This window comes from Melospiza georgiana, chromosome 1 (assembly GCF_028018845.1).
Source record: "Melospiza georgiana isolate bMelGeo1 chromosome 1, bMelGeo1.pri, whole genome shotgun sequence".
Classification (NCBI taxonomy): domain Eukaryota; kingdom Metazoa; phylum Chordata; class Aves; order Passeriformes; family Passerellidae; genus Melospiza; species Melospiza georgiana.
This window is the reverse complement of record NC_080430.1, coordinates 105,278,568-105,302,196: the sequence shown is the minus strand read 5'-3', so window position 1 is coordinate 105,302,196 and position 23,629 is coordinate 105,278,568. Positions and strand designations below refer to the sequence as shown.

General features: G+C 36.7%; 1 protein-coding gene across 2 annotated transcripts; it reads right to left on the bottom strand.

The window, feature by feature from the left end:
- Positions 1-329: 329 nt before the first annotated feature.
- Positions 330-18,095, bottom strand: AKAIN1 (A-kinase anchor inhibitor 1). Of its 2 annotated transcripts, XR_009114833.1 has the most exons (3): positions 17,952-18,095; positions 2,181-2,878; positions 330-1,511 (listed from the first exon to the last, which is right to left on the bottom strand). XR_009114833.1 is itself a non-coding variant. In XM_058030440.1 (2 exons), exons 1-2 carry the CDS (start codon positions 17,965-17,967, stop codon positions 2,688-2,690), a joined length of 207 nt encoding a protein of 68 aa, XP_057886423.1. In that variant the 5' UTR covers positions 17,968-18,095; the 3' UTR covers positions 330-2,687. The 2 variants fall into 2 exon arrangements, 1 of the variants encoding a protein (XP_057886423.1); XM_058030440.1 differs by having other exon boundaries at positions 330-2,878.
- Positions 18,096-23,629: the final 5,534 nt, after the last annotated feature.

Here is a 23,629-nt window from a genome sequence, read left to right as displayed (position 1 = left end):
TGAATGACAGCACAGCAAGCATAGTGCAGGATAGCCACACACACGTGATTCCTCTGTTCTTCTGCAGTTGTGATAAATATAATTTCACATATTTGTACAACATTTTACTTACCACCATAAGTCCTAATAAGTGGTAAGTTCGTTTTAATTACTTACAGTTACCTTTTTGATTGCCTTGTATTTCTAAGATATGTATTTTTTTTGTGCTGAATAATGCATAAATTACTACAAACCTCATGAGCACACAGTACTTCATGAGATTGTCTAATAAGCATATAAGAAGCCAAGGCTCCCAGTAATTTTTTATTTTCCAAGATATTAGACTTCTGATGGCATGGGTATTCTGACAATGATGGACATGACTATTAAACAGTTGAGCAATAAATAGTATGCCTAATAGGACTAGGGCAGTTGCAAAGAGAGAGTAAAGTGATACTGTACAAGTGCACAGTGGGAGGAGGAGTGGAATAGGCTCATATGAAGCAGTGGCAAAAGCCCAGATTCACTGGTTTTTGAAATTCTTCTCTTGCCAAAATGATTAATTTTAAAAATGGCATTAAAAGAAACAGTTCCAAAACTATATGGTTATTAACATAATTATCAGTAACAAAAAACCAAAACATAAAAAAAATCAAAATCAACCACAACAAAAAAACCACATAACCAAAACAAAACACCTAACCCAAACATATTTCAAATTTCTGGGATCAAGAAGCATTTAAAAAGTAAAATAATTTTGAAGAAATGGAATTGTTGCATATGTCCTTCCTGCAGCATGGTGAGTTCATGGCAAACACCGTTTTGCACACAGAGTCTCTCCAACAAGTTTGCTCTCTCTCATCCACCAGACTTGTCTGCTCATCAGCCTCAGAACTGAACCTTTATTCATGATCAGTTTTCTTAGGCTCTCAGAGAGAAAAATGCAAAGAGTGCTTAGAAAAGAAGTGCCTCCCAAACAAAGGTGAACTGGTGAAAAATCTAATGGTAAAAAAATTACTATTACAAAAACACAGATGTGCCTCAAGACCCAACTACTTTCACCTTTCAAAGTTTGCTTGACTAAAAATTCACCCAGTGTCTACAGAAGTGAACCACCTGTGTACTTGGAATCCAGGTCAGTTTCCATTACTAGATGATTTGGAACACTTTCAATCATGTTGAATTCCTCTTTGCATTTTTAAGTGAAAGAAGATTGAGCTAAATCACTATCTTGTATGAGTCGGTGTTGTTAAATTAAAAAATTAAAAAAAAAAAAGAAATCTAGCAGATTACAAAGACTTAACATTACAGTATGTGGTTATTCATGACTGAGCCTCTGTCCAACAGAAGGAATCCCAAAATCATTTAACACAAGCAACAGGACACAGTAATAGCCAATTATTTAACCCACAGTCTCTTTGAGGATCATGTAGCTGAGTAGAAAAGCCATTAAGAAAGTTTTGTAGGGCATCTTCCTCTTTGTATTTCCAGGTGTATTACTACAGGAATACAGGAATTCATTTGAAGCAGAGCTACAAGCCATTTCCAGATTTAAATATAATGTTATTCATTTCACATGTATAACAGTGCAATCATCATGACATAAAGGGAGCAATAAAACTGAAGGGTACATTTATTTAATTTGTATTTTCAGAATCATCATGGATCTCTTCAGCTATATAGAGCAGTTGAAAGGATAAGCTCTGTATCACCAGCTTCACACAGTGCTATTTAAGTTGAATATGTAACAACTGCAAATATCTAAAGTCACTTTACACCCAGCAGGTGAGAAATACCTACCATGACAGAATTCAGATACTGTATATTTTCATCCTTAAAGATATTAATATATTCAACCCCCCGTTTTTTTAAGACACTTCAGTCTTCACTGTCTGTAAATCAAGACCCAGAAGAATTGCAAAACTGGAGCAAATTCTGGCCAACTCCTTTTCTCCACATCAGTTCCTTTTCTTTCAATACCAAGAAAATTAAAAGGAATAGTTGAGGCACAAGTGATTTTTATGCAGAAGTATAGAAGTATTTAAATAAGTAGACTAAAACTTCAGTATTTATCTTTTTTTAAAAAAAGACATAGATCATAGCTATATGATCATAGTCATAGATCACAGTCACTGCAGTCTTACTGGATTGCTTTTTTTTTCCCCCCAAGATGAAAAAATACACTGGTTCACAGAACTTACCAAATCCACTTTATACTGCCATCTCACATAGTTCATATCTAATCAAAGCAAAGTACAAACCCATGCTTCAAGGGAGCCTGGAATCATTCTGCTACACCTGACAATAAACGATTTCCTCAGCCAAGAGAGCTTCAGTGAGCCCAGTAATGCAGAGAAGGGTCCGTCCAGCTGAACTGACGTAAATGGTGCTCGCAGAACTTAGCATGAAAGTGCACTGGCAACAAGCTTTTGAGAATAAGCTCATATCATAAGAGCTTGTGCTTGAAACTACTTTTACAGCTATGGTTATATTGTTTCTGTTAAGAGGCACTGCATAAATATGGAGTCATTCATCTAATGCACTTAGTATTTCTCAGATGAGGACTATTGCAGTTTTACCCTATGTCTAGGTGTGATAATACTTTGGTTTGCTTTACAGCAGTAGCATTGCACTAGCAATACAGCTGATACTAAAGAGAAGGCTGAAAACACTTGCAGACTGGAGTTGAAAAACCCCAATCTCCTCCTTTACTTCTTTTCATGCTTCTTGGTTAGTTTTCCTCTTTCTAGTTGGAGGCTTGTACCGGTGTTTGTTCGCTTCTCCTTTTGCTGGCTCTCCTGGGAAACTTGTTGCACTGCTCGGAGGATGGCAGTCTGCACAATCTGCTTGCTGGCAATCTGCAGCTTAACTTCATCTTGCTCCAGCCCTGGCTTCTCACCTGCCAGAGCCAAACAAAAAGAAAAGGAGCTAAGAATTTGGGGCTAGTCCATGAAAACGTGAAGGACAGAAAAAGAGGAGGGGGGAGGCAAAATCACAGAGTGACTGAGGACAGTTTATTACATAGGAAACCTGCCAATACTGAAGAAGATAAATTAGGGAGGAAAGTGCCTGTGCGTGCTCAGCACCACAGGATTGAATGAAGGGGGAGGTTTTGAGTCATACAGCTCAATTACCCACTCCCCAGCACTGGGGACAGCTGTGACTTCACAGCTGAAACAAGAACAGATGTGTTATGCAGTAAGACAGGAAAGGTTTTCTCATCCAGCTGTGAATCACATCCATTTTGACTTGAGCTGTGCTTCTCAATAGGGAATTGGACTTTATTTTGCAAGTCTGACAAACTCTCTTACCACCACATTAAAAAAACACTGTTTCATTAACATTTTTTTTTTCTTTAGATTGAAAGCCCTCATCCATCAAATCCCAATTGACTTCAAGGTACAAGATTTTGTTTAGTGTAGTTTATTAACCCTTAGAAAGATTTTCAAAAATATCAGCAAAACATTAAGAAGTACTCATATTCCTGTAAGTAAAACAGAGAACATTTCCATGACAACCTGCCAAATACATATTTTCATGTGCAACTTCCTTGTTTGGCTAAAGTCTTAAAATCTGGAGAAAAATGATGTAGTATGACTACTGACATCTGGTAATGAGGAAGAGTAGTTTATGTTAAGAGGTTTGTCCTTAAAAGTATTTTGACTCCTAACATAAGTGGCAATTTGGACAATATAGAATAGTCTGTAATGGTCACAGCTGATACTGATTTAAAAAAATAATTATTATTTGCACTTATTGGCATATAGGAAATCAGTTTCTTATTGAAATGCTTAGACTAGGTGCTACTGACATCACTAGATTTGATTTTAAAGTTTTTAAAGATACTCATCTCAGTTCTTTCTTAGTTGACTGTTATGCTCAAGTATTTCATTACATAGGATTTGTAGTTTACTGTCTGTTTTAATTACATATATTAAGAATTGTGTCCTGAGAGAAATCAAACAGAGTGAATTAAAGATCAGGTGCTTTTATGAGAGGTGCATATCTGAAATTGTGATGAATTCCCAATGTTCAGGGTTTTGTCAAGGAAACTTAACATAGAAAGAAAAGAAGAATCACTTGTTTCCTTAGGGAATATGCTACATGCTTGAGGGAAGAGACAAGGGGTCCTGCACCTGGATCAAAGTAATGCCTGATATCAATGCAGACTGGGCGGTGAATTTATTACCAGCAGATTTGTGGAGAAGTACTTGGGGATACTGGTAGACAAAAAGCTGGAACTAAGATGGCTTGTAGTCCAGAAATGTATGCTAGTGTTTACAAAAAGGGCATGGCCAGGAGCAAAGGGAGGTGATTCTACCCCTATGCTCAGTCCCTGTCAGACTCTGGTGTGCTGTATCCCAGTCTGTGGTACTCATCACTTCACTGTCAAGACAAGTAAGAGATTAAAACATAGGAAAAGGGTTTTAAACTGGAAAAGATGACTGAAAAAATCACTTGAATTCTTGGAACAGTCAGATTCCCTGATTCAGTTTCTTCCACTTCTCAGCACTTGAAACAGTGTGGTTTTGGATGGAATGAAATGTTACTTAACAGATCAAGTATAATAATTCTTTACTACTCAAATATGAACTCACATTTTATCACTCATCTAATTAGTCTTCTTGCCTGGCTGGAAAAGATCAGTCAACACATCTGATGTTCAGAAGATAATGTATTAACGAAAGCAGGAATAAACATAAAAATCTAAATAAAAATGAATATGTTGGAATAGACAATGAGGTTATATGAAATATAAAAAATTTGCCAATCCTCAAAGCCACAAACCCCCAGAATATATAATTGAAAACATACTGTTATTAAGCACATCGCTGTTGAAAATTACTCAGTTTGCTCTCCTTAGGGATGCTTTGTTATTTATTTGGTCCTTGCCAATTAATCTACAAAATCTGATGTTTAAATATTTTTACTTTAGAAAGGTCATCCATAGCAACAGTCAGTTGAACAAAAAGAGATTTCAAGTGCATTTCTCTCTGGGCTTTTCAGTTGTTTATTCAGGAGCAAAACCTGTCTGAAAGCACCACACAGATAAGTGAGATGTAGATGTAGCTCTAAGCCATTAGATGATTCTTTTATTTGCTGAGATAACCAAGAACAGAGAACCCAAAACCTCTGGACTACCTCTGTCCAGCCTCTGAGGGTTTAAGTATGCACAGAAAGGAAATGAAGCAGCTTAAATAAACTTAATTTATATTTGTGTAAAATGGTTACGATGATAGCAACCCAGATAACAAAAGATAATTGGCTTCAGAGACAGAAAGAATCAAAGCTGTTGGCCCGGGGTGATGTGAACAACGAGACCATTGGCAGCCTGTGTAGACCATCTAAATTAGAAACCAAGTGAAAATGATAGTTATTTTGGAGGGTGACCATATAAATGAGAAACCAAGTGAAAATGATAGTTATTTTGGAGGGTGATATCTGGCACTGTGTTTGACCCAGGTCTGAGCCTGTGTTGGGACCATTATTTGTAGGAGCTGGACTGCCAGAGATTTCAAGCAGTCAAAAACAAACATCCAGCTCCCCTGGGTATATGGTATCCATTACAGCTGATCCAACAGGACATGATCCTGGGCAAGTGATTCTAGATGACCCTGCTTGAGTAGGAGCTGGGCAAGATGACCTTTAGAGGTCCCTTCCAACCACAAACTCACTCCAGTCCTGTGATTTTAGCTGGTTAGGCTGCGATAAATCAAAACTTTTTCACTTTCTGAATGAGTAAACAACAATCTCCCAAAAAAGCGTCCCCACTACCTCCTCTTCTTCCAATTATTCATTTCAAGGAAAGCAGTTGGATAGTTGTTTCTTGAGAAGCTCGCTTATTTATTGATACACTGGACCTACTCTGAGCAAGAAGAAAGGAAAGCAGAGATGACTCATACAAGAATCCCAAAGGGGCTGAGCTGGAACATATCTATGTCCACCTTGCTGAAATACAGACTGCTGTGGACATCCAGGCAGAAATTCGAGTGCCTATAGAATTAATTAGGCACTTCAAGAACTGCACATTTTCAGTCAAGTAAAAAAAGACATAGTTCTTTCTGGCTAGGTGTTTCATGTTTAGCTAATCAAAATGAGAGTTACTAAGATGATAAAATATAATTCTTTTTTATCTACCATTTTTTTAAGATTTGAAGTATAACTGTTAAGTTAAAATTCCATGACAAATATGTCATTTGAAGTAATTTCTGGGAAAAGCTTGAACAACAGCAGAAACACATGCTGCCTATTAGTTTGCCTTCTCTAAAGACTATATTTTCCTCTTGAAGTTAGAAAATCTTTATTTGTTCTCTATCTTTGGATGCTCACCCCTCATACCCAGCACCCCAATTCTGTAAATAGAGGAGTGAAATATCTGGGTTGAGGGATGTTAAATACCAACCAGCAATTTTATCACCAATACATGATGAAGCCTCTTTAGCATGTTTTTATTACCTTGTGCTACTCTCCATAAATTTAATGCCAACTAACTCAGCAGATGAAAAGTAACTTTTAAGCACTGGTCTGGTTCTGCAAGCCAAAATACAGTTTGAGAGATCCAAAAAACATCAAAATCTTGGACTGGCTGCAGGAGTCAGTCACACATTCCATTTCTACCTAAAATTAGTAGTATGTATCAGTGCCTTGAAATTGGCTTGCTTGAGGATGTTCCCCATGAAGGGAAATATGACAGAAGTTTGGAAAAAGAATAAAAATACTTGAAGTAAATTCCAAGTATTCATTTCAATTAATAGAACTAATATTAGTTTAAGTCTAAGGACTCCTTGCATGTAAGATTTACAGCCTCTGAGAAATTTCTACACTATGTAATATTCCAGAAAGTTATACATGGAAAAAAAAAACACTAAAGAGAAAAAGCTTTTAGAGATCAAATGTTTAGGAAATTTACTCTGGTTGCACATCAGCCTTCTCTCATTTATACACTTCACTTTCTTCAAAGTATCCTGAGTCACTTCCTTTCCAGCCTGCAATCAAAGTAGTCTCCCGCACTTTCTGTTGATATCCCCTGGGGCTATTTCCTTTCAGCTAGCTAGAAGTTAAATTTATTACACCTTTATAAAAACTCCTAATAAGTAACACTCAATAATGGTTAATATGTTTGAATCAACAGCTAAGCTCCCTGTTGTACATTTTCCTAGGATTATTTGGAATACTATCATGAAGGTAAGCTATGCCAGGCATGATCTTGCAAAGATGCAAGTCTATCCCAGATCCACTAATGCTGTCAATAAACAGTGAGGAGCTAAAGACTTTTACACTCACCTTTCCTCAAAGCTCGTAAGGTTTATTGTTCCTGTATGTTGTATAAACCACTTTGAACTTTAACTGTATCTAAAAATAAGAATAAAAATCTGATTTCCCTAAATAAACTTCTGATCAATTTAAAACTCAGAATTACACATAATGCATTCCCCTGTTAGCTAAAATTTAAATTTATGCAACAATTCTGAAGCTGAAAGAGCCAAGAAGTAAATATATTTTTCTTCAAATTTACATAAGATTATACAGGTAGAGTCTTTAATTAAAAATTTACCATTAGTTTTAGCAATATATTGCTTTGGATTGCAATAATTAATGATTACTCTTTCCTGCAATACTGCAACATTAAAATTAGTTTTTAAAGAAAATTATTGTTACAGTCATTATTAATTCAGGAAAAATACTGATCTCTGGAAAATCTCTCAATTCTATTGAAAATTATTACTGCAATTTTTTAAACTCAGCTGACAGTACTAATGAAAATTTAAAATGGAATGAAAGTATCAATAGACAAGACCGTGATGATTCGACTTTATCAGAAGGTCCAGTGTGGATGCATGGGAGCTGTGCATACAGCAAAAAGCTGCATGTTGTGATGTAAATTGTGCTTACAAAATACAGATTTTGAAAAACCTTACAGAATCTGGCAGGTTTGTAATGACATCATGTATGTGTGAATGCTGTAATAATTAACATTAACATTCTTTGCAAATATCAATATCAATATTGATATTCTTCTACAAGAAACCAAGCTCAGTTCTTTAGCTTCCCTTTGCCATTAGGCAGTAACATATCTCTCCATCTTGTTTGCCACAACATAGAAGTTCCAGGTGAGTCTCCTCTGGCAAATACTTTGTAACCTGTGAATTGAAGTGGTTAAGATTTCTCCTTCTTTGATTTGCTTTAGAGGTTGGTGCTGGGATTTCAGCACAAGAGGCCTAATTTGAAGAAGAGATTCACAATCAGGAAATGTTGATGAGTCATTTTAATTACATTCAGAGTGAATGAACATGGCAATCAGCCAGGGCTGAAGACTTTCCAACACATGTGCACAAACCAACTTTGCACATGAGAGTCATTAAAATATTTTACAGAATTAGAAACCAAATTTGTCTCAATGTCAGTAATGGTGTGAGCTCAGAGACCTCATTAAAAGGTCCTACAATGAAGTTACAAATTTAATATTTAAAATTTTAAAAAATAGTAATAAATGTATTCTTAACTGCACTAGAGTTAATTCTGTCCAGTACCATTTCTCATGCTCTAAAATAGAGCCCAGTGAGGTCCTGACTAATAGCTGTCAAGCAGCAGGAGACAATACTCATTTACCTTGATTCCTTGAGAAAGAGAGGACACTGAACATAACAGAAATGCCAGAAGTACTTTAATGTAGGATCCTGTGTTTTTCCAATTTCCTAACGTGCTGTGTGCAGGGGATTTCTAGTGAAAGTCAATGTTGCAAAGTTAAGGTTCAGTTCAGGTTTATTTTCTGCCTAGCCTCATACCCAGTTCTTGCTGTTCAACCAGCATGAAGAGGGACTGTATCATGAAGGGGGCCAGCACAGACTACTTTGCTCTTCAAAATAAATTTTAAGAATGAAGCTGGAATAACTCTGCTCTGAATACAATTAGAGGAGGAATATAAAGGCAAAAGAGAATAGCAGAAATGCAGATAAGCTGTCTCAAAAGACATACTAATATCTACACTTCATTGTACCTTTTTATTCAGACATTAGCTATATCTCAACTCAGGTTTTGTAATTTTTTTCCAGTGAGTTTTTACTCTTTCTTAAGAGATAAGAATATCTGAAATTCTCTTCGGGTTTTTTGCTATATATAAAGCTATCTTTTTAAAGACTCCAGCAAGTTATTCAATACAATTTGAAATATGCCAGTGAAAATGAATTTTTTAGATTAAGAGATTGCTGAGACCTCTCTATTCTTAAGCATTTTTTCAATGTTTTAGTAAGATTTCTTGCCATAGTTCAATAATATTAACTAAAACCAGATTATACACTTCAGTCTATATATTTTCTAGGTATTTTCACATATAGGAATAACTTGACTCCTTAAGGACTGCATCTTTCAGCTTTGAAGTCTGAATGTAGTTAAAAATATTAATCACTGACAATTCTGTCACACCCAAACACATAAATGTGATAGTCAGATTTTGGTCCCAAAAGGAGTATTTCTGGATTCAACACTGTAAACTAAGATTAATTTAACAGGGTTCTTGAGTCTTCGGCTGCAGTTCAGTGTATTAAAAAGAAGATATTCCCTAAAGAGCATCTGGGACCAGCTGCTTCAAAGTTAATGAAAAATTTATATTCTCTTCATCTGCACAATTTTCCTACTTCTTTTAGAGAGCACATTTCAAATACTAAAATAAGAAACCTCTCTACACAAAAGCTGTAATTCTTCCAGGGTGGGAGAGGTCCAGAGCAGAGATACAGGTGATCATTATTGTACAATCATAGATTGGTTTGCGTTGGAAGGCAGCTTAAAGAACATCTAATTCCAAACCCCCTGCCATGAGGCATCCAGAACCTCTCTGGGCAACCTGTTTCTGTACCTCACCGTCCTCACAGTGAAGAATTTCTTCCTGATGTCTAATCTAAACCTTCCCTCTTTTAGTTTAAAACCACTCCCCCTTGTTTTATCACTATCTGCCCATATAAAAACTCAATCTCCCTGTTTTTATAAGCCCTTTTTATGCACTGGAAGTCTCTCTGAAGGTCTCCCCAGTGTCTTCCCTTCTCCAGGCTGAACAACCCCAACTCCCTCAAACTGACTTCATTGGAGAAGTGCTCCAGGCCTCTGTTCATCTTTTTTTTCCCTCCTCTCTGAACCCACACTAACAGCTCCATGCCCTTCTTGTGTTGAGGATGCCAGTGCTGGATGCAGCACTACAGGTGGGATCTCACCAGAGTGGAGGGGGGGAGTCACCTCCCTTGACCTGCTGGGCACACTACTTTGGATGTAGCCCAGGATATGGTTGGGTTTCAGGGCTATAAGTGCACATTGCTGGCTCACATCCAGTTTTTCATTCACCAGGAGCCCCAAGACCTTCTCATCATGGTTGATTTCAATGAGTTCTTCTAGTCTGTGCTCATCCCTGGAATTGCCTCAACCCATGTGCAGTACTTTGCACTTCGACTTTTGAACTCTATGAGGTCCTCAAGTTTGTCCAGGTCCCTCTGGACAGCATCCCATTCTTCTGCTGGGCCAGCTGCAGAGCTCAGCTTTGTGTCATCTGCAAACTTGCAGAGGGTGCTCTCAATCCCACTGCCTATGTCACTGATGAAGGTATCAAAGAGCACCAGTTTCAAGATGGGGCCCTGAATGACACCACTCATCATCTGACCCCCTCTGCCTTCTATTTTCTACAGTTCAGGTGCTCAGAGATTCCTATCTTAAAAAAAAAACCAACATTAAGCACAGAATTCTAGATAACTTTTATGTAGGTCTTCTGAACCTGTATCAAAAAGCTCATTTTGATCCCCATTGAAACACAGCTTTTGTGTTAGAAGACTTCAGTATCCACCACTGTAAAGCATAAGCAAATGGCAAGTTTTCAATGGAAGCTTATTTTACTAGCTGCTATGTTTGGATTTCTATAACTTTTAATGGGTTTTGATCTTAAAGAACTATGTAGAGGTTAATTAAAATTTGCAATATCTGAACCTGCTTTTCTTTTTAAGTGTAGAAAATAGGGAAATGGTTACATAACCTATAAAAAGCCAGCAAACATTCTGCTTTAGCCAGTGAAAACGCCCTGCTACATTTGAGATATATTTCAATTTATACCAGATTATTCAGAGTCAAAAATTGTATGGCCAAATGTCAGGTGAAGCAGAGCCCTTCTCTAGCTCTAAAATAAACCTCAAATCCCATAATAAAAACCCCCAGGAAAAGAAACATCCCCCACAAAAAGCCCTAAATTTGCACATGCACAGCAGTACAAAAAAATTTCCCCGTTTATTTTAGAATGTGAGTGGAGGATGAAAACTGTAAATACAGCTATTAGCAACCAAGCCTGGGATTTTATATACTCATATACATATATATATAGATGTAGATGTAGAATTTTGTATATGTAGAATCTCAGAATTACAGAATATGCTGAGTTGGACCCATCAGGATTATTGGGTCCAACTCCTGCCCTGTTTGGGACAATTCCCAAGAGTCACACCATGTGCCTGAGAGTGTTGTCCAAATACTTTTGAACTTGTCATGCTTGGTGCCATGACCAGCTCCCTGGGGAGCCTATTTTAGTGCCATGACAACCCCCTGGGTAAAGAACCATTTTCTAATATCCAACCTAAATCTCCCCTGACACAGCTTCAGGCCATTCCCTTGGGCATATACACATGCATATATATACACAAAGTCATGATAGAAAGTAAACCACAGGTTATACAAACCTAAAAGGCACCTAGAAAGAGCAAAACCCTTTTATTGAATTTTTAATTTCATAGCTGTAATCTTGACAGAAACTCTCTGCAACATCCCATCTCTGCAAACTCTCTGCCATCCCATGTTGTTTTCCACTCTTGGAACTGATCCTCTGTCTTCCCAGAGAAATATTTTATGCTATATTAAGAAAACTTACTTCAAGCAAAATGCAATGTCAATCTGCCAGTATTTAACAGAAGTATTAATGGACATGCAACCCTTCTGTACTGATAAATCATGAGTGGATTCACTGCCCAAAGACAGAAAATTCAGGGTTATTCTATCAATATACATACTACAAAGTGAAGCAACTACAAGCACAAGTAATCCACAGGAGGTTATGTCTGCCTTATCACTAGTGAAATGCCTGAGTAGAACATGGCTCAATTTACTTCTTCAGGCAAAAATATTTCAAACTCTCTAGAAGGAAGACAGCGTCTTCTGGAAACACAACCACAGGATTTGCAAGGGCAGACAACAGCAACACAGAGCTCACCTCCTCTGACTTCCATTGCAAAGCACTCTAAAGGAACCTGAAGCATTTTAGGGCTACTCAGGTCAGCTTTTCATTTCTGATAACACCAGTAAAGACTATGTTCCAATTGACGTTCACTAGATTTCTGTAGAATCTCTCAATTTATTGTGTAAAAGACATGATGCACCTGGGCAACTAATAGCCAAAAAACTTCACAAAGACTATAAATGAATTTGAATGCATTGCTTGCAAATAATTTTTGCTTAACCTAATATTTGTAACATAATACAATGTATTATGTCCTTATAATCTTTAATAGATGAGATTGGAGGTATAGAAAAAAATCTACCATTCACTGTATTTTACAGTAAGGGCACTTATTTCCATTAGCACAATAAAACTTATAAGATTAGAATGATATTATTTATGTCTATAACAAGTAAAAGAGAACAATCCACCTTCAAGAACAATGACTTGGAGGGACAAACTCTAGAGGTCAGTGTAACACATTCATTTTCTACATTCACGATTTGACTTTCCTGCTCAATAAACAGTTCAGTAAGGATGTTAATAAGGACTATATCTCTTATTATCACTATCCCCCAGCTATGAACAACTCCTTCAATATAGGCCATACACAGTCACTGTGATAACAGAATTCTTCTCACACCTAACCTGAATAGAATTTAATCCAGTGACAGCAAAGTGAAATATGTCAGCCTCACTTATTCAAGACTTCAGTTCTGTTAAAAATTATTTGAAACAATAAATTCTGTGCCATTTGTAAACACAATGTTGAATTGTACTTTAAAGAAACATTGTACCTGGGACGGCTGATTGTTTTCTTAACTTGCTAAATTAATCACACTTCTGAATATCTATGAACTAAATTGCTTTCACCTCACTAATGAGGTCTGCTGGTGGAGTTTCACAGCAGGGGAAAGATGAATGTGTCACTGGGAAAAGGTCAGCACAAGAAACATTTTTCTTCAGCAAAAGAGAATAAGGAATTTCCTCCTATATGATTTTTTCCTACCAGGTGGCAAACACTTTGAACTACTGTTGAGAGCTGTAAATGCATTCAGACACTTCTGGGCAGCAACTGGCCTCCATACTCACTACCAGCCATAACAAATACTGGACAAAACCTCCATTATTTCAGACTGCATGAGGCTGACAAAGAGTTTTGGTTTTCACTTTCAAATTATGTCCTACACATGGACTTTATCAACATTAAGCTATCAAGTAAGAATCCTATATGTATACACAATTACATTTTTTATTTGGGATTTTTGGGGGGAGCTGCAGAACTCAGAGAATTAGCAGAATGTGGCACATCAGTTAATAAGGACAAGGACTGTATCCTGTCTTGTTCTCATGGATGAAAGGCACTGCATAACTGAGTGCCAGAGTACCACAGTCAGCACAAACACTGGAGATATCCCACAACAGGGTCACTTCAAAGAAGTAAAGTTATTGATAGCAATTTTTGCATTCATGAACAGGCCCTTCCATACTTTCTTGATCTGGATATTGTGGTCAGGAATCTGCAATAGTACCTGTAACACTGTAATCAAAAAAAAAAAAAAAAGAAAAAGAAAAAGAAAAATTAAGTCAAGAAATTTCACATCTTCACACTCTGCAACACAACAGGTTGTTGTTATCCCAGTTTTTCCACTGGAGAAGATCAGGACTATTCAGACCAGTAAGAACATCTGTTTCAATTTGCAGCTGCTATTTCTTCAATTGCAGTGTAATGAGATTCCTAAAATGTTTGGTACAGGATGCATTTCTGATCTTCAGTGTCATTATACAAGTCTGCTGTGTTGCTCCCAGCTTAAAAATGTCAAGAACAGCTGCGCTGATGAAAAGCTCGTTGAAAACCTACTGGTGTTGCTGTTGCACGAAAAAGGCGCTGAGCTGTGAACATTCTGACTTCTCTAATGTCTATCTTTAAACTTTTTCACACTTTTTTTAACACAAAAATATTGATACAAAAATTAATTCTATATCCTCCTCCTCCTCCTTCTAGAACTATAGGGTGTTGAATAAAGCATCTGAGTTTCTAGTTACAGAGAAACTGTCAGGTAAAAAAAATTCTTCAAATAACACTGACAAATAACAAGATTCACCTGAAAGATGAAATCACACGATTCAAAGCAGATACAAGCTTAAGAAAGGAAGTGTTTGACCTGAAACAACCTGTCAATGTAAATATTCCAGTCTTTCTTGAGGTATTCAGTTCAAAATTGATTTCTTTCTAAAATAAACTATGCCAACAAACAAACAAACAAAGAAAAAAACCCAAAACCCAAAAAATCACAGCTTTGTACTGGATTAAACTATTATGGCCTGCAGTGATGAGACTCTATTATTTGGTTATTTAATTTATGGCTTTACAGAGTAAGAGTCAGACATAAGTGTTTGAGTGATTTGTGCAAAATAGCATCAGAAACAAATTCCTGAAGCATGAAAATCACCTTTGTATTGTGTTTGTTTAGACGAATCATAAGAAAATAGTATTTTTTTAATCTTTGCATTAGGAAAACATGTTGGAAATTAAAGGAAGCAAGGAATATGCCCAAGATAATTTTTGGAAAAGTGAAAGTCTGCTAAGAAGTAGTTTGATTAGCAACATTTAAAGTTACTGTTAAATCTGGTAAATGCTGATATTGGAAGTGATTATATTCTTGTAAACTAATGATCTGTAATCAGCAGAAACCTTGCTGCATAATCTAATTTTTACTAATGTGTTAGAACAAATAAATGTTTTAATGCCTCTTCATTTCCTGCCTCACAATGGCATATATTAAATCTGTGGAATTATTTATAGTTAGCAATATTTTATAGGCTAATCTGGCTAATTCTGTAATACACCATCCCTGGAAGAAAATTTAAGAAAAACTTTGCAAGAAGATCTGCCAATTCAAAACTATGACTTCTCTCTGCTTTTTTGGTCTAATCTTTGAAATTTCATGGTTCTCTACTGCAGTCTTATACGTACCTCCATCCTTACATGCAATTTAAAATAACATATTGTTATCTACATCTCAAACTGCCTAAAGTACTTCACTTCAGGAAAATTAAAGAAACTAAACCTTGCAACATGTAGATTGTGTGAATTTCATGTGTCATCCCCCATTCTAAGGGCAGCACAACACGTGTGAATTACCCAGGGAAATGAATGCCAGACATCTCACAGAGCTTGGACTGCATTTCCTATACATCAGCACGTCATTAATCAATCAGCACAAGACAATGCAATGAAGCCCCAGTCAAATTAAACCAAGTAACGAAAAAATGCAGTCTTAGTTCCTTTTCTGGAACAGTCTCAATGTTAATTTTCACTGGGAAGGAAGAATATGAATAAATGTAGAAAATTAAGAATACCTTTTTGCATACCTACAAATAGCAATACACTGGTCAAAATGAGTCAGGACGTCCAATTTAGGCATTGAATACTGGCCATTTTATTCTATTTTTATCTATCTATCTATCTATCTATCTATCTATCTATCTATCTATCTCAGTAATAGCCAGGCTTCTTTCGATGTTGTTTCTTTTAGTGCTGCTTTGTTGTGTTATTTTTCAACACAGGAGATAATAAGTTTTAGGGAGTTGAAGATTAACAGGAAAGTATGTATTCAGTAAATAGTCAGTCAGTTTGCCTTTTAAAAAGTTATTTAAACTTGATAAGCTGCTTCTACTTAACAGTTTATAAATGTAGCTCATTAATTCAGTGTTCTGAAATAATATATCCAAGACCTTAAGAAAAAGACCATCATCCTTTTCATCTGCAAAATCTTATCTTTGTTATCAGGTAAATGACTTCCATAATTTTTGTTTCTGGAAAAAATCTTTCTCTTGATTGTTGTTTTGTTTGCTTTTTTCTATCCCATCCTGGAAGTTTATAATTCTGACCCTAACCATTTACAGTTAGATAAATCTTTTACTTCCTCTCCCTTCACACCCCAACAAATAAATGGAACAGAAAATGAGGTCATTCATCACAGTGAGATAAAATCAGAAAGTTGACTGAAGAAATGAAAGTCAGTTTCTTAGTAGACTTATAGTATTTTTACATCATATGGCCTTAAGTACTATGAAGATGCTAAAGATGCATAAACCTCTTAATTTTTTTTTTTTATTTTTAATATCTGGTGAAGAGATAATGCCAGGGCAGAGCTGATTTGCAGGGAAGAAAAGCAATAAAAAATTGGAATCTACTCAGGCTTGCTCTGTTTGAACACAATAGATTGTTTTATCATCTCTTTTACTAATTCTCATTTAGTTGCCCTAAGTATTTTATGGCAACATTTGCAAGGAGACCATGGGCTTTTCTTTGAGTAAAGGAAAACTGAAGGATGACCATATAAAACAGTTTTAGACAGAGGATTTTTTTTTCTGTCTATGGATTAGAGTTGTGAAAAGAACAATTCATGCAGTTATTAATGAGCTTTGAGGTTTGTTCTTCTTCAGTCTTCAGAGAAAAAACGTGCATGTTTTCATTATTTTAGCGGTAATCTCTTCCTGAGGTATTCCAGTCCCACAGAGCATTTAAAAAACTTGTACAGTTAATGGTGACAGTGTGACAGACAAAAGGAGTTCAGGAAAGAGCCACTAATGCTGAAGATGTATTACAAAAAGCAGTGGATTGTTCTATTAAGACAAATAACTTGACCTCAATTTCGGAGCATGATGTAAATATGAACATATGAAATTAGAGAGCAACCAGGCAATTAAATAGGCAAAATTAATGAGATTGTTAAAAAGAGATACTATTTTTTAAAAAATTAAACTGAATTGGGTAGCAAAGTCAGACCCGAGATTTTTTTTTAATACAAAAGTGTAAAACTTTTGGATTCTTACCCTTTCAGAGATTGGATATACAACTTCATGAAAGATAAAACTTCTGTTAGCTTTGCAAAACAAAGGTATTAATAGTTATTCATTGTCAAGTTGCAGCGTTTGCTTTCCCTTTTCTATTGACCCACTATTTTACTGAAAGTTATAAATTTTTAATGAAGTTATTTTCAAGTCATGTCCCTACAGAAGATATTACTCATGACTTACACTTACACCCTGGAGCTACTGGAGGGCCTCTCACCCCTCTCATCCTTTTCCGAACAACCAACTGCCTATTTCCAGGCAGAATGTACCAAATCCAATAAAAAATTGCTGTAGTTTTGCTTCTTTTATGGGTTAACACAAAAGTATACTATACACTAGAGATTCTGCACTCTTATACAGTGAACTCTCACATTAGACATGAACTGCTGAAATCTTCAATTTAGCTCCAGTAAAAACTGGACTAAACAAACTTTCTGTTCTCTTTCATTCAAATACTTATTTTGTTTTGAGGGGGAAGAAAGAGAAATATGAAATTTATAAATTATCTCCATGAGTTTCAGGGATGGTCGTATTAGCAGCCACTGTTGTGGGTGCAGAGGGGGATTCACTCTCCAGTCACTGAAAGGCCACATCTCCCTTCGTGACCCTTTAGTGCTGTCTGACAAGCACAGCACTCTGAACACTTCTATAGGAGGCTCCTGTCCCTGATGAGAACCACAGGGGTGACCCTCATAACCTTTGGATCCACAGCTAAGAAATTCTAAGCTAAACATCCTCGTTTGAACCTACCTGCCTCTGCCTGCTGGCAGCTCTGCCTCACCCATTACCCACTCCCCGCAGCACCTCTCCGGCACGGCCGGGGCCTTCCTGCGAGGCTACCCGGCTGGGATCGGGATGCAGCTGCCCTTACCTGGAGCGAAAACCATGGTGCCGCCCGGGCAGCACGGCTCAGCACCTCAGACAGCTCCGGCCCCGCTGGGATCAGCACCTCAGACAGCTCCCGGCCCCGCTGGGATCAGCGCCCGGACGTCGCCCGGCCCTGTTGGGATCAGCACCTCGGCCAGCGCCCGGCCCTGCTGGATCAGCACCTCGGCCAGCGCCCGTCCCGCCGGGCTCAGCACCACGGACAGCGCCCGTCCCGCCGGGCTCAGCACCACGGACAGCGCCCGTCCCGCCGGGCTCAGCACCACGGACAGCGCCCGGCCCCGCACGGCGGCGGAGGCGGCCGCGGTCCCTCCCTCCACAATGCGGCGGGGCGGGGAGGGGGCCGGGGCGCCCGCACGGACACACACACACACACACACACACACACACACACACACACACACACACACACACTCTCTCTCTCCCTCTCTCTCTCTTCCAGGGAATCATCACTGCCATAACTCCTTAGCCTGCAGTGGCAGCAGGGGTAAGGGCAAAACGGAGAAAGGTAAAAGCGATCTGCCCGGCAGGGAGACTGGCTAATTGCTCCTAATTACCCTTCTCGACAACAGTCCCGCTGTCTGACATTTTGGGGTGCGCTGCTTTCAATGCAAGCTGACAGCAGTAGTAATAGGCTTCAGCAACACCACACTTTGTCACAGCATTTTTGCTTCCAAAAGCTGAGATGCTGAGGAATTTATACTCTGATTTCACAGGCCCGTTAACCCAGCTGTACCCAACAGCAGAACTTTAAGAGGCAATATGAATATTTTGGCATATAAAAGACGACATGAAGGCAAAACAGTAAAGAAAATAATGAATAGCAATAAAATAAAGACTATGAGGGTCAACAGCAGAAGACTACTTAAAATTTCCTGCCAAATTTTATGTTTCAGGTTTAATTTACTTTTGTTTGTACAACCCATAATCAGGATTCTTTTGGGCCATGAACTTCTACAGTAGAAGTGAGAAACACACAGCCTGATGGGACAGGCTTTACATAAACTAACTCTGCTCTTTAAGCCTAACTTGCAAGAGGCATTTTGAAAAACATTATCAGGGCAAATTATAGAAAGTACATTAAAAAAAAACCATACATTTTTTGCATGTATATGTTTGCAACAGGCAATATATTTTCCAATCATATTTTCATAATCTAAGATACTCTTACAAGCTTATCTCATTCTTTTCATAGTCAAGCATTTCACAAACACAGAATTATACAATTAACCTGAAATACTTGAAGTCTCAAAATAAGGCCTTCTTCTTAAAATACAGAAAAGACTGACCTCCTTAAAAAATATTGCTTGTACACTTCAGCTAGAGCTCAAGAGTGGCATCACTGTCAAAGTTAAACTAATTATTTGGTGATGGTTTTTGGGGTTTTTTTGAGGGGCGGTTGTCAGTTTTGTTTGTTTGTTTGTTTTTTCTTTTTCTTTTTTTTGAAGTGTGTAACATCATTTCTCCTTGGGAATTCGTTCCAGATTTATCTTCACTTACCATTTCTAGTATCCAGTTTCTGGATATTCCTATTATTACCCTTAGCAATTTCAGCTTCTTTATTGCTATTTGTTTCCCTCTTCTGTCTTATATTTCAGGGATCAGTTTCACTTCTCTTAGATGGCAACTGAATGAATGAACACAAACATACCCCTGGTTGCTCAGGAATGGTGTTCCCTTTAAAAATGTGACTCCAAAAATCTGTATTCCAACATTTTCTCACCTATCATTATTCCCATTCACCTTAAGTATGGGAACCAATTACCTCAGAACTCAATTAGAAGAATTTCTAGTAAAAGTATCCCACACAAAATACAGAAATGAATGCAGTCCTCAATATTCAGCATTCTTAAGAGAAAGGTAAAGGATATCCCATAATCTTTAGAAAATCATGACTGATCCATAATCTGAAAAGATTGCAAGAAAACTTATACTGGTATTTTTATGATATATCTGTTACGTAGTCCTTAATGCTTGATGGAGAGTTATCTATCATTTTAAAAAGGTATTAAAGCACTTCTCAAAGAAAATTTCTATTGGACATATTTCTGTTACATACATTCTCAAATTATATGGATGTTTCTAAGGGATTGTTTTGAGATGGTGGAGCAGCCTGCTAACAGATTTTTAAAACAATAAATACAATTAAGTGATATCAAAGTCTGTAAGTAACCTGCAAAATTCTAGGTGGGTAACAGAGCCTACGTCATTTTGGTGAAAGAATTCAGTTCATTAACTGGATTGATGTCAATGAACATCTTTCTTTAACTGCCATCTGCATTTAATCTGATAAATAACTCAAACCAGTCACATTTTATTCTCGAGTTTTCAGTTTTCTTGCTTAAATTACAAGCTAACGGCAAGTAATGTTTTCTGTTAGAGGAAAAAGTTATATCAAAAAGCTTTTTGAACTGATTTTTGTTATAACGTTAATTTCTGGATTTTGGATTGGGTCATAAGTTCAAATACACCCAAAAAATCACTGAAATAACTGCACAAGAGAGAGGTCTATAGTGAATTGTCACCTCAGAAAGAGTGTGCAGTTAATGCAGTACAACTCCTTATACAAAGAGTGCACTACTAATTTTTTTTCATTCAACTTCAGATAAGTGGAAAACAACACTAGTTATGCCCACTTATACAAAAAAAATCCCTTGAGAATTAAGCATATTGGTAAAAAGGAGACTATATAATTAAACACAATTAATTTAAAGATGCTCCATCAACATGTATGAAATAAGAAGCACAAAAACACTTGCAGAAACATCTGCATAAATTTTTATCAGTAATCATACAGTTCTTGCCATATATATAATTTAAATTATTAATCTTTAAGTGAGGAATTACTGATTCCCATGTAACACCTGTAGACATAAAAATTCTTTTTTAATGTATCTTTAAATACTTTTTTAAGGATGTCTTGGCTTACTTATAAAGTACTTAATTAAAAACTTTAACACTTTTTTAACAGATAGCTAATATATCTAGACAGTCACAAAAATCATGTTGACTGATGTCACATTAAATCATCCATGCTATACATAGTTCTGTGGATTTAGACCCAACGCAAGCCCTTTATACTAATGGAGCTGAGAACAATTATTTGGTTACACAGGTTCAGAAGCTTAGTAAATCTCTATTCAGGAAGGAGCCCTTTCCACCTGGTGACGTGCAAGGATTCCATGTTCTGTTAACAAGAACGTACAGCTAACATTTTACAGGTAGTATTTCAAACTCTTTTCTAAAAGAATCATGCAGAATGAATCACCTAAACATAAATGAACACATTCTATAATAAAATTAATACAAAGAGATAAGATTTCATATGTCTTACATCAAATACATTCAAAAGTATATTTTGTAAAAATTTTTTTTACCCAACTTTGAGAACTAATTATCTCTCAGCCTTTTTTCTTTATTTCTCCCACACTCGTACATTAATAATCAAATCTAAATTTTTGGGAGGGAAAAGTAGGAAACTGCTTGAATTATTTGATGTCTTTTGCTATATTGTCTAAGATCATAATGGTCATCAAAAAGCAATTACAGTCACTGTAATCTTACAGTTAAGCTTAACATAAAAATCTCTACTAGCCAAGATGCAAGATATTACATCTGAAACTGCAAGGAAGCTGTCTAGAGGAAATTGTGACTGGTTGTCATCAAGAAATATCTAAACACTAGATGACTATTTGAAATGTCAAATTGCAATCTGTACAGCAGGGATCTCAATAGTCAGGATCCTAGATTTAGAAGTCTAACATTTAATACCTCTCTGATTAATATACCTCTAACAGACAGAAGTAGAGAATAAACAGGGAAGGTAGAAAAGAAAAGATAAAAATAGACAGAAGTGCCATTCTCCTGAAAAAATAATGAAATGAAAAGTCAGTTACCTTTCCATGAATGCTTCAGAAGAATAGCGGTGCAGAGCAGCCAAAGTGGTGACACCATGTAGGCCAGAACCAAAAACATGCAACATTTCCCAAAACAGTGAAAAGTGAATACCATTAAAGATAAGTGTGGCCAATAGTATTTAAATCCATTTGTCAATTCATTTTTCTTAATTAATCTGATAAACTACATAATAGTCCAGGGCTGTGATTTACAACTATGAAAATATTTTAGACAGAGTCTAGGAGAAATAGCTGTACAGTTTTGTGGTGGTTTTTTGGTTTGTTTGTTTGTTTGGGTTCTTTAAAGTATCACAAAGATGCATCCATCCCAGGACTTCTCACAGCCTGTAAAGATATCCCAAAACACCCACATCCATCTAGGTAATATTTCTAGCTGATTATATTGCCACCCTCACAACATCTGAATGCCTTGCACCCATTAATGATTATCTTCAAACAGTCCCATAAAGAGTAAATTGGTATCTTTCTGTTATAGAGAGGAGTAAAAATTAGAGAAGCTGAACCCAAAGCAACAAAAATCAAAAAAAAAAAAAAAAAAAATCCGCCCAATCAACAAAAACAATGACCTAGATAAACCTCAGGAGGTTTAAATAAAAGATTCAATGACTCACCTAAAATATCACTACACACACAACTGTGCAGTGAAGCCAAAGTAATCGCTGTTGCCACCTGCCACATCTTTGCTGGTTGTCAGTCCCTTCACCAAGACAGATGAATGAGTCACAGCCCAAAATTTAGAGTCTTTCCATCACGCAGGAATTCTTTTATACATCAAGGAATTCAGTTCAGTCAAGTCCTTGGCTAATGACCTTGGAACTAGCAGAGACATTGTGAAACCATAGGCAGAGGTTTAAAAGGACCTCACACACAACCACTCTTCTGTGACACATCTCCATGGACAAGGCCATACCATTCTGCACCATATGGAAAGTGCAGCGGTTGAGCTGGAAGTCTCCTTCGAGTGAAATTGTCATCTTCAAACCTTTTCTGTTCCTATCAGCAAAACATTCACTACAATAAAAAAGAATGTTTTTGTATGTGTCTTTCTTTTTTCTATGAAAACTGTTTTAAGACTCTGATCATGCCGCAGCTTTTTGGTGTGTGTAACTTGACACACAAGTCATAAAATTAGGTCTTTTTCTCAAGTTTTCAAGGAACTTAAATGGGGAGAAGCATTTATGACCCATGGCAGACCAGTGAGCAAATGAGCTAAGAAGAAAAGTCAGCTTTAGAATGAATGAAGATTTCCAGACTTAGAAAAAAACAATACTATTAGAATTCTCAATCAATCAGTTATATATTTTGATAAAAGTAAACCTAAATATTAAACCACATGCTTAATTTAATGCTCAAAGAAAAAAAAATGGTCAGTCAAATGTAAATACCAAAGCCATAATTTGAATGGGCTACTAAATAGCTTAGATTGTTCAAGAAATGAGAATAGGGAAATTATACTGAATCACAGTAATATGAAATACAAATGGTAAGTACACAATGCAGCTTCCTAACTGGTCCTATAAAGGCAAAAGAATGGGCATTTTATCATGCTTGGCTAAAAATTAAGCAATGTGAAGAAATAAGACAAATATGTGAATTTTAAATTAAGTTTGAAAACATCAACTTTGATACAAAAGAAAGAATATAAAACAGTAGAGTTCTAAAATTTTAAATTATGACAGGAAGATTCTTGGAGCATAATCCATGTCCATCTGGAAAGCATCTATAACAGGACAATCCTACGCTGGTA